Here is an 18,761-nt window from a genome sequence, read left to right as displayed (position 1 = left end):
GTGGGAAGGGGGGTGGCCCCGAGGGGATGGGATGGGATGGGATGGGGGAGAGCGGGATAGCCCGGCGCTTACACGTGTCACATGTGCTTTTTAAGACGGCCGGGAGTGCCTGCGAGCTGGATCTGGTGGAGGATGCTGCGGCAGGTGCTTCGCAGAGGGCTCCAGTCGTTCTGCCACAGGCTGGGCTTGTGCGTGAGCCGGCACCCGGTCTTTTTCCTCACCGTGCCCGCAGTCCTGACCATCACCTTCGGCCTCAGCGCGCTCAACCGCTTCCAGCCCGAGGCCGACCTGGAGCGCCTGGTCGCTCCCAGCCACAGCCTGGCCAAGATCGAGCGCAGCCTGGCCAGCAGCCTTTTCCCCCTGGACCAGTCCAAAAGCCAGCTCTATTCGGACTTACACACCCCTGGGAGGTATGGTAGGGTGATCCTCCTCTCCCCACCCGGGGACAATATTTTGCTTCAGGCTGAGGGGATCCTGCAGACCCACCGAGCCGTGCTGGAAATGAAGGTGAACCACAAGGGCTATAATTATACTTTTTCCCATCTGTGTGTGTTGAGAAATCAGGATAAGAAATGCGTGCTGGATGATATTATTTCAGTGCTAGAGGATCTCAGGCAGGCTGCCGTCTCCAATAAGACAACAGCCAGGGTGCAAGTGAGGTATCCCAACACTAAATTAAAGGTATGCTCCTCCTGCATGCTTCTGCCAATTAAAGAGGCAGCACTTCATTTCTTGCCCTAAACAAGCAAAGAAAATGCAGAGGTCTCATCCTTAAGACTCAGAAGCTGATGCTTCTTTCATTTCGGGGTGGTGGTGGGGGAGATGGGTAACTGAGAGAAGAAAACAGGCAATGAATGGTACAACTAGATACTAAGAAATTCAAAGCCAAATCAAACAAATGCCAAAAAAAAAAAAAAAAAAAAAGAAAAAAGAACAAAAAAAGAAAAAAAGTTTCTGAGACCCTGCAATTACATCTTTGTTCAGGGTTAATAAATCAGTGAATGGAAGGGGAGGGGGAATCCTGATCAATTGGGGGATTTCTTTTCATTATGGGGCTCAATGTATTTCTTATTACTGATTACACATCCACCTGGTGCCATATCCACCTGACATCTTCAGCCTGGCTTGATTTTGACATGTATGGAGTTTGTATTTTGGTGCCCTGTGAGCATGTGTCTGAGAGCAGTGGGTTATGGATATAGTAAGGCTTCTAGGAATTGTGCTGTGTGTGTATGTGTGTGTGTTTGAATAGCAAAAGAAGCAGAAAAATTCAATATATATAAAATAGGGATGTACACCTAACTGATGACTTCATTTACCTAGTCCTGCTTTATTCCTTTCCCATTAAAAAAAATCCAAACCAAAGCATGGTTATTATAACAGCCCTATAACAAATGGAAAGGAAAAATTCTACAATCAGCAAAAATTACAAAAAGCATTATTTCAGCATTAAATATACCGTGTTCTTTGGACTCTCAATTCAAATTTTATTGCTCACATGAGGTTTCTAAACTCATTCTACACTGTCAGGACTGAGCTGCTGCAGGCAATGAGGCATGCAGTCTCCAGGTGACTGAAGTTTCAGGGACAAATGTGACTTCTAGAGGAGTCACTGCACCATTCATGTGCTTGACCCTGTGCATACTCAGAAGATGCACAATCAAGAACTCCCAAGACAGGTGTTCCCTAAGAGGAAAGAATGTGCTTTCTGCTAATGTGTATGAGGATGTGTGCATGCTTCCATGGAGAAAATGGAATAGGAAGGCCCCCCCAGCTTCAGTAAATGAACAGCCTAACATAGAAAATCATTAATATACTTATTGATTTGTTTAATATAGTTAGCTTGTGTGTACAGTTAAAAATAACTTTCTCAGGATTGTTGAGTGAAAAATATCCTCCTTTTCCTGAATAAAGGAGGGCTTAGTTAGGGATTCCTCAGGAAACCTCATAACTTGCCTCCTTTTAACATGGCATCTTGTTTGAATGGATCCAGGGGATGAGAAGGATCTCAGTTTTACAAAGCTGAGCAGCCCTTGAGGTTTAGTGAAACTTGGCAGATGATTCATTTGCTTTAAATCTAAGTAGAGGGTTTGCCTACTTCATACTTATTGATGGGAGCATGTTGGGTATGTGTGGTTGGGCAGCATGCTTTTCCTTTCCTGAATCCTTTGCCATCACCATTATTGCTTGCTAAAGAAAAGATGTGGTGGAGAGGTAATTTTCCCAGCCGATTTTAACTGAGTTCTTCCTTATGCCAGTCATCTGGAGTAAAGAACAATTTGCAACTGTGTCATATTTAAATTTCAATTTGTCTTTCCTATTGAGTCAATTTTGTAGTTTATTAATATGTGGTATTATTAGGGTCTCAATTGCCTCTATTAAGCAGTGAGAAAAGGTGAAAACAGGTGAAAAGACTGTGACCAATCGGCAACTATGGATAATTTGTTTATCTGGCAATATCATTTTGACATTTATAATACAAAACCCTTGGGGGTAGTTATTTTACTTATTTAGTGATAATTGGTTGTGCTCATATGGTTTATTACGTGCTCTTCAAGGCACATGAGAAAAACTTAGGGCAAGAAAAGCAAGCTTCTTACCTTTGGGGGTTTAAAAGTAATAGATGCCAGCATCCTCACCCAGAGTTACCTGTTAGTGGGGACTCTACAATCATTGGGTACACCACTGAGCTGACATGATACTAGGCCCATAATAGGTATTCCATATAAACTTTTTGACTGATTGTTTGCTTTATATACATATGGATAGTAGTCAGTAGGTAATCATAAAGAAATGGAGTAATTGATTACAAAGGCTAATATAGTAATAGTATAATTACTTTATTAAACATGAAATGAACAGAAGAATTACAGAAGGATAAAAGTCCTTATTATGTTGTATTCTAATATCAGTGTTTCCTCAAATGTGTTGGTTTGACTCTGCATGCATGTCATCAGTGGGAGTCCTTAAGCTGTATTTGGGTCAATGAGCCCTTTGAGATCTTCTGAGAGCAATGGGCTCTCTCAAGACCAGACAATCTCACACATGCTCATGCAGTATATATATATATAAAAACTCCTAAGTATCATGAATGACTAGAATTCTGTCAAAGGCACTTCAAGGGCTCCCAGGATCAGAACTCACTAGCACAGAGTGAAATGAGAGGCCTTTTAGTTTTATAAGTGTTATTTGGAAATGATTTAATTCATGTGTGGCAGTGGTTGTCAAAGTGTGTCTCTGTGATGCTGATGCATGCTAAAGTCGAATAACTACACCTATAGGGCATGCGAGACAAAATTTTATAAGTACATTTTCTAGCTCTCTAACTCATTTATTTCTCTACCGTCCGTGGGTCACTGCTCTTCCCTACTCTATTTAATATGGAAAATTTTAGTGCTGAAAAACTCTGTTGGTGGGCAGGGATCAGGAGTTGAGGGAAATTGTAGAATAAATATCGGTGTCCTGGATAATGTAAGAACTGAAAATCATTTGATATGATAGAAGCAGTAGGTCAGTGCTGGAAGATAGTCTGAAGATGTGTAAGCACTGATTGACAGAAAGAAGTAGTCAGAAATCTGAGTTATGACAATCAGTTCATCTTCTAAGTACTGTTAAGACAGACATACATGTAGTCCTGAGCAGAGAAAGGTTTAGAACTTCTGATAAACATGATTATATTGACAAGGTGATCCAGCCAAGCAGGGACACAGAAAGCTGTCTTCTATGGAAATCAAATAGTGACTTAGATTGGAAAAAAAAAAGCAGTTGGCATAGAATGCCATAGAAGAAATGAAGCACACTCAAGTTTTCCAAAGCTATATAAAAAGTATGCCAAAATCTGAAATCAGTTCACCTAATAATAGTATTCTACAAACTGCTCTTCATTATAATCTTTATGTTAAATCTTTGATGAAGCCTAAGGGCCATGTCTTATATTGCTTTTGTACCATCACTTCTCCCAATCCAATCTCTTTCATGTCTATGTAGATAGTGTCCATGACAAACACTCATTACCTAGTTTATTGGTTAATTTGTGCCTATATTCTGCAATATCACAAAACTATGACTGCTTTTGAACCTCTGTGACATGCTTTTATTTTAGAGACTTCTGTACAGTGATTTTATAACCTCAATAACACACAAACACACACACACACACACACACACACACACAAACACACACAATAATGCAATATGGCCAGGTTGAATTTTTAAGTAAAACGCTTAATATAGTGTTGAAACTAGCCTCTAATATTTAAAGTGGGATAAGATATTAATGCGGATCAGGTCCTCAAGATTGGTAAACAAGGACTGTTCTAGACACAAAGAAATGTTTTATCATTCAAGGAACTCAGGTGACTATGGGTAATATTACCCTGATTTTTAGGTAGGCATCATAACCTCACTTGTCAACCTAGTTAGTTCCATGAATGTAGCATTCTCATATGTCCAGTTCTTTATAGTGAAAGGCATAAGTAAAAATGAAACAGACAAATGTGGTCCTTGGAAATGGGTTTTTTGCTAGTCTAGATTCCAACCTCCTGGCAGACAGAGAAAAAAGAATGCAGTAGATTTGACTTCCCTGAAGTCACACTTCCTATTAAATTCTACCAGTAGACACATTCCACTAGTAGATACACCTCTGAACAGATGTTTAAGGGAAGTCACTGTGTACATCAGTGTACCATGTGTGAGAATAGGAACAAAAATAGAGTCCCTGCTTCTTAATAGAAGATGTTGTTTCTTTGGGTAAATTTTGGGTGCATCCTCAGTGTTTGGAAGATATTGCAGTGAATTGTTTGTTTCTAATTTCAATAGAAAGGCAATTGGCCAACATGAAAAAATCAGGACTTGCATTATTTTTAAAGACTTCCAAGGAAAGCTACTTTGTAAATTTCTTTCCTTAATTCATTCTAAAACCCTATGAGATATAGATATTAGGACCTTCTCTGATATTTTGATTTAAGCTTATCTTTCTGATTCTACCTCTTCATAGGGGAAAACATGTAACCTTATTAAATATTCAATTTGTATTCTAAGTTTTGTTTTATATATGGTATTTCATCTAATACTTAGAATTGTGAGTCAAGGGGAATATTTGTATTCTTGTTTTATAGGTAAAGACCAAGAAGGTTAAATGATTAACATGAGGTCACCATACCAGTACATATTGGAGGTGGGATTTAAATTCAGTTCTGTCTGATACCAAGACTTATATTCTTAACAATACATTATTAGATCCCGTCACTTCCTGCACTAATCTACGTAATTAAAACCCTTTGTACTAAGAAAGAAATTGGGCCATACTTGCAAAGCCATTTCAAATCCATGTTAAAAGACCACTTCTGATCTTCCACCCGCTTCCCTTGCTCACTCAGAGTGATGGGCTCCTAAGGAAGATGCCATGGCATGAAGCATCTAGTTGGGACAAATTCCTACCATCTGAGGAATGTGGGACCTGCCAAAAGAGTACAGCAAATACCTCATTGGCATATGATCTCACCTTTAATATAATTTCCCATCAACTCAGAACAAACTAGGGTAAGGCTTTAAGATGAGCTAAAAGTGATAAAGTTGTGATGTGGCCCAAGGTTTTGAGCCAGAAACTTTTGTGCCAAATAAGCTTGGTCATTTCTGGCTTAAATTGGCGTCAAAGGGGAATAAAAGATGGCATAGTGCAATGCACTTTAAATTGAGCAATATTCAGGAGCCTACTTCTTTAAAAACTGGTTTTGTGACATTAGACAGATCTCGTCACCAATTGAAGTATCAGCTTCTTCATCTTATAAAACAACAGAGCCAGTTTAGAAAACTGCAGGGATTCTTGCCGACCACTAAACTTCTTATGTAACATTCCACCCTGTAGTAGATAGCGATGATCTATAGTGGATTGAGCAGATATTCTAGAATATTTCTCCTCTGGAGTAAAGTAGATATGCTTGATTAGATTTGAAGGATGCTGTTAAAAAACATTAGTCATAGTGTTCTAACTAAATTACCGCACATATATTTTCTGTCCACTGTACCAGGATTTGTTTGTTTATTGAACTTTCCTGAGCTCCAAAAGTGAGCTAAAACTTCCTTGGCATTGGGGCCTGTCTCCTGCCCCTTGACTTTAGGAAAGACCTATTTTAACCCAAATTAGATAATTTCCATAGGTGGTAATGTGTTTTTCCATTTTGGGTATTCAAGGATTAAGTAAGGGTTTAAAAAAAAAAAAACCTCAAAGGAACAGAAATGATTTTCTGAATTCTTCTTACCATTTCTTTACTTTCAGCTAGTCTAATCATGGTTTTCTCAGTGGTCAGGACCACTAAGGGCTTGTCATGGAGATGGGAATTAAAAATCAAAGAAACACTTATGTGATAGAAATGTATGAAGGGGCTAAGTTATCTCCCTACACCCTAAAAATAACACTTCTTTTCCTATCCCTGATACCTTAACCAATAATTTATTGTAACAGTTTTCAATGTTTTTTACTTTAAAAATCAACATAATTGAAATCATCTTTATGTAATGCTATTCAAAATATACTGTGTTTAGAGAGTTTTTCATTTTAATCTCTTGGCTTTTATACCACGATTGGACCACATTGCTTTTAATTCAGTTTTAGGGTTGATCGATATATACTTAGGTCCACTTCAGATATGTCCAGACATTTCTGTATATATTCAACTTAAATATCTTTAAAGAAGAAATATGAAAATCCCAAGCATCTAGATTGACCCAAGATAGCTCTAGATTGGAGAGCAGGCTAATTTCTCCCCTAACTTTGTCAAACAAATCACTCAGGCCCCTACCCCAGGATGGAAATACAGGAGTGACTCATTTCTCTGAATTGTTCTGCCAGTGGGCTAGGTTAATAAGGTTGCATTCATAAGGGCCCTGGCACAGAGAAACAGTTAAGCAATGCTTATGACCTAACTTAAAAGCATGCCAAATTGTATTGTAATCCACAAAATTAATTTCATTTTTGTTTTCTAAGACCTTCCTCCTTAAAATATTGTGGATAGGCCAACAGCATCAGCATCACTGGGAAGCTTATTAGAAATTAAAACTTCCCAGGTATCACCTCAGATCTACTGACTGGAAATTACACTTTTTAAAACAGGTGATTTATATATATGTTAGAGTTTGAGTAGGTAAGAAACCCAAATTTGACCTCTTTACTCCTAATTCATGACTTGAGTTTAAAGTCACATGTGTTGTTTCAGATCAAAAGTAGCATAAGGACATAAGGTAAAAGAGCCTCTCACCAATGAGGCACGTGATGGAAACATAAGGAAACGTGTGCTGAATTATCAAGGGGCCATTCCAAATTGCAAAGCCCTCATCCCTATCATCTACAATTGGGTCTGCTACCTACTTAAACTTAAAGCTCACTATTGTCATTCAATATTTTCTGAAAATGTTGAAATTAAATCTAACCATCTCATTAAGAAAAAAAATAGCTGCGTTTTTTTTCTCAAGCTCTTTTGCATTTGTTTCACAATAATAGCAACATTAAGCCCTAGTTAGCCTAATTATGTTAATATTATATGAGAGCACAAGGTATAGGAACCATACATAGGAGCAAGAATATTTGGGAGAAAATTAAACACAAAATTATAGTAGAGGTTACTTTCAAAGTGACATTATAATCCCTGCTTTTTTTCAGACAAGATTATTATGGTAGAGTTGTTCATTGAAATCAAGGCTCATTCTCTGTCATTCTGACAAATTCAGGATCCCTGAAAGGTTTTTGATGAGCAACAATCAAAAATGAATGGACCCTGGTTAGGTACAGGATATGTATTGGAGCAGTCAGTGTTTCCTCTCTGGAGCTACCTTCCTAATGTGGAGAGGTCTTACCTTGGGTCTCCTAACTTGTCCCCTGCTGTCTCAAGAACTGTAGGCAGAGTGCAGTCGGTCCTCCATATCTGTCGGTTCTGCAGTCATGGTTTCAGACAACTGTGAATGGAAAATATTAGAGAAAAAAAAATGCATCTGTGCTACACATTTCAGACTTTTTTCTTTTCATTATTCCCTGAACAGAACAACAACTATTTACATATCATTTATGTTTCATTGAATATTATAAGTACTCTAGAGATGATTTAAAGTATACTGAAAGATGTCCATGCAAAGGCCATGCTATTTTATGTGAAGGACTTGAACATTTCTAGAGTTTGATATTGGCAGATACCAAGGGAAGACTATATAGGCTCTGGGTTCTACAAGGCCAGAAACAAGTTTAAAGGGTTCTCATTGCTTCAAGGGGTTCTAAAATAATTCCTGGTGTTCATGGCAGATGCTGGTTTGACTGGATGTTTATGGTTCATCCTCAAAGTTGCCTCCTTTCTAATGATCAGGTCTATTTATGAGTTGGAGAAAGATAGTGTATAGTTCTGATTGTCAATGCAGGTCATTCTAATGAGGGTAAGATACACGTCATATCATGTAAGTAGGACTCCAGATATTTACTTACGGATTCATATAGGTAAACACTAAGTCTGCTTTGTGTCTGTTAACCACTACAGATTCAGTGAGAAATAAAACATATGTGGTTACTGTCCCCTGAGGTCTTGAGTCTAATTTTAAAAAAAGAGAAAAGTTACACATAAAATTCATAATCATAGATTACCATGAATGAAAAATACATGGTAGTATGAGGATAGGTGCTGAGTCTTGTAGTATTGAAAACTACTTTTCTGAGGAAATGACTGAGTGAGCTGTACTCTGAAGGTAAGAGGAAGTGAACATAAAGGGTGGGTTAGATGATAAGGACAAATGTTTGGTGGTGAGATGTTGGAAAGGGAAGGTACTGAGGTACGAGATTGATCGAATTATTTTATGTGTATGTAGGAATATGGCATACTGAATCTCACTATTATGTATATTTATAGGGCACCAATTAAAAAAAGAGTTTAATGGGGAGAATGTGGTACCTTAGAAATGCTGACATCAAGCCACTATTGATGCAAGTTAAAGATTGATGATGATGATGATGATGATGAAGGTGGTAAGGGCCATGTTAAGAATTTCACAGGAATCAGGAGTCAGTGTTTATGACATAATTTAAACCAGGGTTTTTGGACCGAGAAGGTCTAGATTTACATCTTTACTCTTACTAACTGTATGAATTTTGGCATGTTATTTAATGTCTTTGTAACTGAGTTTCCTCATAAGAACTCATACTACTTAATTTTGAATGTATTAAATTAATTCATGAAACCTAAAGCAGTGCCACTCAAATTCTTGTCCCACCTGAAGCTTCTGTTAAAAGTGCATATTCTGTTTCAGTAAGGAGTCTGAAGTAGGTGGAGATTCTGTATTTCTAGCAAGCTCTTAATGTTGCTTGTGTTTCTGTTCCAAGATCCACACCCCAAGTAGGAAGGGTATAAGACCCTCAGAACAGCACTTGGTTCATTGTACATTCTTAAGCACTTAGTGGTTAATGGCTTGAACACTGACTTTCTACCTTTATCCAGAAGACTTATGGAATTGACTAATTGACTTTTTTGTGACTTCATTATCAGATGAAAATGCCTTTTTATGTTAGCCCTCAAAGCTGCAAAATCTGTCTACCTGGTAGAATAGTGCTCACTGTTTCCTGAGCCAGAGCAGTGTGATGGATCTGCCTTTTGCACTGCAAAGCTGGAGCTTCCTGCAGGATCTTCATTCTGAATGTGACATCTCTTTGCTAATAACAGCTTTTGTGTCAATGTGACCAAAAGACCTGACAAGAAAAACTTAACGGAGGAAAAGTTTATTTTGGCTCACAGTTTCAGAGGTTCATTCCACAGTTGGCTGACTCCATAGCTCTTGGCCTGAGGTGAGGCAGAACCCTGTGGAGGAAGGGCATGATGACAGAGGAAAGCAGTTCAGGACATGGCAAGCAGGAAGCAGAAAGACAGCTCCACTCATCAGTGACAAAATATATACCCTCAAAGTATGCCCCTAGTAACCTACCTCCTCTAGCCACACCCTACTTGCTTACAGTTACCACCCAGTTAATCCATATATCAGTGGATTAGTCCACTGTTAGGTTAAACCTCTCATAATCTAATAATTTCACCTTGAAAAATTTTTGCATTGTCTCACACATGAGCTTTTTTGGGACACTTCATATCTAAATGATAAAGTTTCTCAACTTTACTGGTTTACTTTCCTTTCCATTCTCATATGTATGATTTTTTTTCCCTGAAAAAGTCTTTTGATGATGATTATGATTCTGACCATAATCACTGAGAATTTTCCTTGGCTAAGCCCCCAAATTCACTTGCAGTTTCAGACCATGTACATTATATGCTGCAAAATAAAACAAAACAAACAACCAACCCGAACTTCCTGTTTTCTTATCTATAGTCATGCTGTTTCTTTTGCCTAGAATATCTTTCACACTGTCTAGATCACATGCATTTCTTAAAAGCTGAGACCCCAAAGTGACTTTTTTCCATTGAGCTTCTTTAAATGCTTCAGAAGTGGAAGTCACTCTCATGCACTCTAGGTAGTTCTCTTAATCTCGGGCTAAATGGTGTTATGGATTGGTTGAGAGTCTCTGCTAAAATATAACTGAATGTGCCAAATGAACTAATAGGAAAGGTAGTCTTCTGAGCATAAGTTGATTTTCCTGGGAGGATCTAACAACAAGAGGAAGTCTGTGGAGGAAGCCCTTGGGGAAAGTTGTGAAGGAAAAGGACAAAAACCCATTCCAGTCAGTCTAAAAGTCCTGTGTCTGTATCTAAGCTCTCATTAGAGACGGCTACTGAAAGACATTGAAAGCTATTTCTATGAGTGGTCCTAAGATACATGAGACACACACACAAGACAGCTTTGGATTCAAGATTCAAAATGCCACCAGAAGAGGGAGGGAAACTTGCCCATTTGTATACAGCATCTACAGGGCTTCAGCTCAGGAGAGGCTGCAGAGAATGTAACATGATTTGGGCACCCTGTAGAGTTGTCAGATTTAGCAAATAAAAATAGACCAAGGACACCAAGTTACATTGGAATTTCAGATAAAGATATATTTTTTAGTGTAATGTAATAAATATTACAATCTTTCCTTATCTGAAATTCAGATTTAACTAGGTGTTCTATTTTGATCTGGCAATCTGAACTCTGTAGAAATTCACAGAATCACATCTATAGACTTTAGCACAGACTTCAGGGTATCATGGGATCACTGTTACTCATTCTAATTTATGGTAGTGGTCACCAGCCAGGAGACTAGAGAGGAAGAACAGGAAAAATCTATTTGAAGACAAGTAAAAATATTCATTCATTCTAAGAAATGCACAGGCAAAAGTTTGCAGGGGCCACAGTCTTAATCAAGTGTGGAAGTGAGCAACTAAAAATTACTCTTAATATGACCTCATTTGTATACTCTGGCCTTAAGGAACCCCAGTTACATTTATAGTTTTTATAGTTCTAAGAGACTTAACTGGATAAGTTTTCCATTTAGCCCGAATGCTTTTGTTTTATATTTTAACTGAGATGAAACTATTTAAAAGCAAATTTTGATTAATATAAATAGAAAATGGGTGCATCTGAGTGAGAATTTATTGGTTGGAAATACTAGCAAACCATAAAGCTGAACCCCTAGACAAGAGAATTTACCCATTTCATGTATGGAACATTTCATTGAAAACAAAGATGATGCATGCTGTTAACATCTAATAAGTATATGTTTGCTTTAGAACTTGTCTTACTTTCCTTCGAGATTAAGAAGCTCTTAAGGATATATCTTGTTTGCATTTGTACCTTTCTCCTCATAATTTAAAAATAGTATTTTGCATGTAAGAAAGCCCTCAGTAAAATAAACATAAATATATATATTTTTAGGAAGGGGATTCTCATTGAGTGTTGATTTGGGTTACCTAGATCTGTTTGAATATCACTGACAATACTTTATCACTGAGAATAGAAAACAATGGATACCATCCTCGCGGTCCATAGGCAACTCTCACATAGTACCCATTTTTCATGGGAAAAGCCTAGCTTGCCATTTCCCTCTTCCCAGGAGTTGGCTCTTCCTGTACAATTCCATGTTGGAGATAATCTCCATAGGATGGAGGCCTTGGTAGGTAAGTCAAAACCTGCATAACAGGGCATGAGGACAGGAGCAATAGGGCACTACTGAATGTCCCTAGACACAGATAACTTGCTTGAGTTCCCCAAGGAATGAGAGAAGCCCAGTGTCTGAACTAGTTTAATGACCTCCTTTCATAGATAGTACATACCTCCCTAAGGGAATAGCACATAAAGCTGATAATAGCAGGTTGGCACTTAGGTTCATTACATGTTTTTGACCATTTTTTTTACCTTGGGGATTGTTTTTAAGGAATTAGGTTATTTCTAGTTTGCAAAACCTAAGATATTTTTCATTAACTAATCACATTGGAGTTTCTCTTCCTACAAGTTTTATTAGAATTAACTTGTCATAAAACGTTTCTTATACAGTGATATAATATTTGTCACCTCCTTGTGATAGAAAAATATTTTGGTAATTTGTAACTCAAGTGATGCTACCTCCTCACTCTCCATCTCTCCTTCAGCTAAGTAGGCTGCCGACTGGATGGTAGTTGAGCCATAAGCATCAGTGGCAATCTGCTCCACAGAGCCTAAAGCAACAACTGTTTTTATTGAGGTGGGTCCTGTTTCTCCATGGATTAAGATAGTGCAGCCAGTTATAGACTATGAATGCCTTTTATTTTTTTTTAAATTATGATGAAAAGGATAGTAAATAGGAAACAGACAGTTTTTCCTTTTCCTTTGTCTGATTTCAGATGTTTTACTTAACATCTTTATCCCTCTGCTTTTATATGTTAAAAAAAATGTTTTTGTTAATTCCCACTCTGCAGAGTTTCAAAAACTCTTGCACTTGGTAATTTCCCAACAAATTGTACCATATTTTATTAGTAATACCCCAAATCATGGCAACACCATAGAAAGAATAGGAAAAAAAAAGTGAAAGAATCATTTGCCACCCCCCTCACCAGTTGCATAAAACAATTTTCAAGTCCTTGCCTGTAAAATACACAGTGGTCATTATAGGGTTCGTGTCCCTTTTGAACCTATTTATTTTCACTATTTCATAAGTATGGTCATAATTATCATTTTACTGGTGGAACAAAATGTTCAGCAAGGTAGCTGTGACATGATTTATATAACATGCATTCCGGGGCAGTGTTTGGGGAGTTATTTTCACAATCCTTACCAGGCGTAAGGAAGACAGCAAAACTTTCTGGCTTGACAATTGAAACTGTAGGAAAAGAGCCCTTTCTTATGTGATTTAGAATTTTGCTTTCATAAGTACATGCATTTGTGAAAGTAAAATATAAATACAGGTCAACAAGTTCTAGGGGAAAAGGTGTCCCAAGACAAATCTTGGAAAGAAATAAGGAGAACCTGAGTTATTTATAAACCAACGCAAAATGTTATAAATTGCTTTGTTAAAGACCACATCCAAGGTTTCACTTCTAAGATTACCCTGTGGTTTATCATATTAAGAAATAATTCTGGGCTAGGGATGTGGCTCAAGTGGTAGTGCGCTCTCCTAACATGCGTGAGGTACTGGGTTCGATTCTCAACACCACATAAAAATAAAGATATTGTGTCCACCTAAAACTAAAAAATAAATATTAAAAAAGAAGTAATTTTTACTGTTTTTCACTTGGTATAGATCAATGATTCTTCAAAGAAACACTATAGAAACTTTTTAATTACATGATACCCAGGGCCTCTTCCCAGACCAATTAAATCAGATCCTTAGGGAAATGACCAGGGCACTGGTATTTCCCAGCTCTTTGAATTCCAGTAAGTAACCAGATTGAGAAACACTGAAGGACCTTAGACCAGAAAAAGACACCACCCTTCCCCTATCCTACCCAGTTCTTGTGTAGACAAGATGAAAAGATAAAGAAAAGAGTTTCATCAAGACTCATGCTGCTTCTCCTGAAACTCAGCCTCATGTCCAGTCTGATCTGGGGTCCCAAATGAGAGAGCAAATACCCTGACACTAACTACCACTGTACTATTTTCCCTCTAGGTGAGCTACTTCTGTAGGAGCTCTGTAGCTAAATGAAACAGCTTTATCCTCTTTCGTACTTCCCTAATCTCTAATAGACTGCTCAGAAATATGATATCTAACTCAATTTGCTGTGTTCCAAACATGTCTTGAATTGCTCATCATTGGGAATATGTATCCCTTGACACTTTAAAAGACATCCTCACTTAATACTTTTATGCAAGGAGATTAATAAAAAGAAAACTATAGGCACATGGTAAATGTATTTTTTATTATGGTGACGGAGCCAAATGTAATATTAGGACTTGAAATAGACTTTCAACTTTTATTAAATTGTTATTAGCTTCCTGGTTTCCATCAAGATAACCTAAATCCCTACCCATCCTGAGATAGCCAGTGTTTGCCACCTTCATATTAGTTCATTAATACTATCTACTGTTAGCTTATGCTTTTGATAAGCATGTAGTAGGAGATAAAAAATGTATCAAATGAATGAAAGATCAGATAAATTAACTCTTTGGCTTTTTAACTGTCATAAGAAATGTATGATATGAAAGAATTATAAAATGTTTCCAGTTTTAGGTTAACCAAGACTTACTTGAAAGTCTTCAGTCAAATTACATATCTTTTGTCTCTTCACCTGTGAAAATAGCAATATAATTATTTTCTAGATGTATCTTCTGATTTTAGCAAGCTTGAAATCTTTAACTCATTCATAAATAGATCCTGGCTCCCCTGGATTAGTGTGGCAAGTCAACCTGTACTAAAACAGTATTAACACAATGTCTAATTAAAGAAAAAGTATGTTCATTAAAGTGTAATGAATATTTAAAAGTAGTTCCAGCTACATAGGAGCCATAGCAATCTAGGTGCCCTTCTTGGGTCACTAGAAGGCTTTTCCATTAGCTACGCAGTAGGTTCACAAATCATATACTCTTTATCTTGTTATTTTTAAATGGCAATTATAAATCACTTGATACATGGGATGAAAGGATGTTTTCCTAGTCAATAAGAGCAATGTGGTGTGCACCACTGGCCACTGGTAACTGTTATACATTACAGTAGGAAAGCCAAACATATGGCATCTCACTATCACCTTTTACTTTAAATACTTTTTCTGGCAAGCAGGTAAACACATTTTCCAAAGTTGAATCCATATGCAGATTCACATAAAATAAGAATATGAAATATGCAGATATCCCACATAAAATAAATAATTCATCTTATATTTATTGCTCTTAAAATGTGAAATAATTGTGACTACTATAAAGGAATTAAGCATAACAGCAACATATTTTGTGCATATAGTTTCACATGCCTTCTTCGAGAGAGAGATTTTTGGAAACTTATCTTACCGACACACTTTAGAAAGCTTTGTTATATATAAAATTTCTTAGTAGACTACTCACTATTTAACATCTCTCTAGGAGAAAATTATTCCTCATATATATTTAAAACAAATGATTTCTGTTTGTTCTTCTTCCAGTAAAGAAGGAGAACCCTCTTTAAGCCTATCTTTTTGGAATCATCCTCTATTTTGTGGCCTTAGAATTTGTGATTATATTCTCTTAGCCTTCTCCTCTCTATTGAAAACTTCCTCTTAACCTTTTTTGCTTTTAGCATTAAAAACATCGAACTTCTGCATTTGAAATATTGATATGTCTCCTGTCTTAAGTGCATATGTGTTCTTTTTTTAAAAAAATTTGTAGTTATAGATGGACAGCATGCCTATAGTTTATTTGTTCCATTTTTATGTGTCGCTAAGGATAACTCAGTGCCTCACACATGTTAGGCAAGTGCTCTGCCACTGAGCTACAGCTCTAGCCCTGATGTGTTCTTTATAAAGTTATCCTGTATCTTCCCTGCTCTGAATTTTCTTCTCCTTATTTTTGCCTTATTTCAATGAATAGCTTTTCTCAATAGAAATGTATTCCATGCTTACATTGTTTCAGACTCTGTTAGGCACCAGGGATACTGGTTACAGAGATAAATCAGAAACTTTCTTTCTCCCAAATCTACAATCTAGTGGGGAATAATGACAAGTAAATAGGAAGCAGCATGGAAACTTCAATTTGTCCAAAATGATCCAGAACTGAATAATCCAGAGCCAGTGCATCATCAGATTCAGTTTCAAGAGCTCTATAATAAAGTAATTTTTTTTAAAAAAAGATATTACTGGTAAGCAAAATCTTTCAGAGATGCTTATTTCAATTGGTAACAAATGTTTTCAAAATGTATTCATTAAAATTGGGGTCAGTGGAAATCTGCTCTCTGTAAGCAGGGAAATATTTTGCTATGATCAGTTACTCTGAAGGTTATGAAGTCAGCATAAAATCCCAATAATGCTATATAGACTTAAAATTGAATACAAAGCAGGAAATTTTTATGGGTATGGACCAAGAAGTAGCAAAATGAAAAAACATGAGGGTTATTAATCATCTTTCTTCTAGCCTGGCTAGAAGATTGTTGAATAATGGAACTTTCCATGACCCCAAAATCATCCACCTTCAGGTCTTTCATCCATTGTGTACAGTAACTGTTAAAGTAAGTGTGGGATTACTTAATCAGTAAAACTAATGCATTTACGCAAGTACAGGACATCATTTAGAAATCATGAAGCATCTACAGTGAAGACCTCAAACTGTGGAGCAACATAGCATAGGTATTAACATTTTTAATAAGGACAAAGAATAAGAAGCTAAATTCTACTTTTGTTTAGATTAATAACTGATTTAATAATCATCTGTGATGCAGTGCCCACCTTACTGGTAAATCAGCATTTTTATTCTCATTAAACAAATGAGTCATTTTTATATCTTTGACAAAAGGTCACATTAAATATTTCTGGAACAGAATAGGTAAAAATAGTCAACAAAATCTCACATTTTGCTAATTGAAAAGTTGTTTGATGTATCTTCCTGAGAATTAATATTTATCTACCAATTATATGACTCCAAGTGTCTGTGTTGAGCAACAGACAATGGAAATGAAATTTGCATTTTATAAGGATTTTTTTGTGCTATAAAAGTGAAGTATTAAGTGATTTCCCAACAAATTAAATCATCACAGGTAGAAAAAATATAGATATTGTTAACTGACCATCCTATAACTATATGTTTATTTTATTTTACATATCTCAGTGATGATTTCCATTCCCTGGATTCTTCCTTTTATATTTATTTGCTTTCTCTAATGCAGACATAGTAACATTGCAGGTTAGGAAGTCTCTTTCTTCAAATATTTTCAAGGTATGGATAGATTGAATCATGTCTGATCATTTGGAGCAGACCCTGATTCAGACAACATTCAGGAACTCATTGGATTGTCACAAACAGCCCAGTGAGAACACTATAGTATCCTAATATTTAAGAGTGAGAAAACAGAGCACCAGATAGTTAAATAACCTAAAAGTCCAACTGAACAGGTTGGAGCCAGTATTTTTATTGTAGCACCTATGTTTATCATTACTAAACCGTGAGCCAGCCACATAGGTCTCTCAATGTTTAGTTTCATTGCACATAATATTTCTAAAGTTATTCCTAATGATTTTCATGGGAAACTCAAGATTAAAAGTAGAAAAGGATTCACTGGATCGTCAAACTCATCCTCCTCCAGAACTAATAAAAGTATATTCCCTACAGCATTTTTTTTCCAGAAGCAATTTAGTCAGTTTTATTAAGTTCAATTTATGTGCACCTCAATTAATTGATCGAATTTCTTCCACTTTTCTTGGAATACTCCTTCAAAACCCTAATAAACTTGACTAATAACATGACACATCTCTATTATAAAACTATTTCTCTTTATTATGATATTCTTTTGTTCCTTTTTCTATTAACAATATAGAATGACCTTAAATAATTCTTCTTATTGTAATAAGTCATGCTGATACTTACTTTTTATGAAGTTCAGAAATCAAAGTCCTTTCCTTGGCTTTGTAGAATAGGAACTATTGTAAACAGGGACATTTTTTGATACAGCTTTTCAGGGATATCTTTCTGCCATAAATATAGACTGTTGGAAACTAACAACCAAAATCCTTCTAATTTTATTTAATAACTGCTACTCTGGGGGTAACCAGAATATTTGAAGATACTGGTAAATAAACATTTACAGAGTTCTTACGGTGTGCAAAATAATAATGGATTGTGTGTTTCCAAAGCAGAATAAGAGAGTGTTCCAACCAGAAAGTAATTTACAACTTAATTGGCATGTCACATATATACAGTGAGTCTACAAGGCGATAAATGTCCCATGAGGGACACAGACACTACTCTTATCACTACTGCTATAGATAGGAATTTAGAGAAATAATGGATTACCTTTATCATTCCCTAAGACTTTTAGGGTGAAGTGAAATTTGATCTAGTTTCAAAAACAATGGTTGGAATCAATGTGGGTAAATTCAGGGAGAACACTATGGACAAAAGAAGAACCAGTGTTCAGAGATTTTCCCTTGGGTGGTAAATCATTTTATCCTCAATGAACAAATGAGACAATAAACCCGTTTCCTTGAACTAGGTCAGGTAGGCCAACTAGAGTCATAGAAATCTCTCTTGAAACAGTTTATTAGAAGATCATCAAGTATACCATTATCTAAGTGAATTCAAGAACATTTTAAATTCTTTAGGTTAGGGTTTCTTAACCTTGGCATTGTTGGTATCGGGGGTTAGATAATTAGTTGTTATAAGGGCTGTTCTGTATATTGTGAGATGTTTAGCAACATCTTTTGCCTCTGTGCAGTAGATGC

General features: G+C 36.5%; 1 protein-coding gene across 2 annotated transcripts in view; it reads left to right on the top strand.

Annotated features, from left to right (window-relative positions):
* Positions 1-41: 41 nt before the first annotated feature.
* The window catches only part of LOC107144083 (patched domain-containing protein 4), a 56,800-nt gene continuing 38,080 nt past the window's right edge, over positions 42-18,761 (top strand). The window contains exon 1 of one of the 2 annotated variants that reach the window (XM_015487934.2): positions 42-681. In XM_015487934.2, the coding sequence (XP_015343420.2) occupies positions 82-681 (600 nt within the window). In that variant the 5' untranslated portion in view covers positions 42-81. The remainder of the gene's footprint in view (positions 682-18,761) is intronic. The other variant, XM_015487935.2, reaches the window with a different exon arrangement.

This window comes from Marmota marmota, unplaced genomic scaffold (genome assembly GCF_001458135.2).
Source record: "Marmota marmota marmota unplaced genomic scaffold, marMar, whole genome shotgun sequence".
Taxonomy (NCBI): domain Eukaryota; kingdom Metazoa; phylum Chordata; class Mammalia; order Rodentia; family Sciuridae; genus Marmota; species Marmota marmota.
The sequence above is the reverse complement of the archived record's forward strand: the minus strand, read 5'-3'. Positions and strand labels throughout refer to the sequence as shown.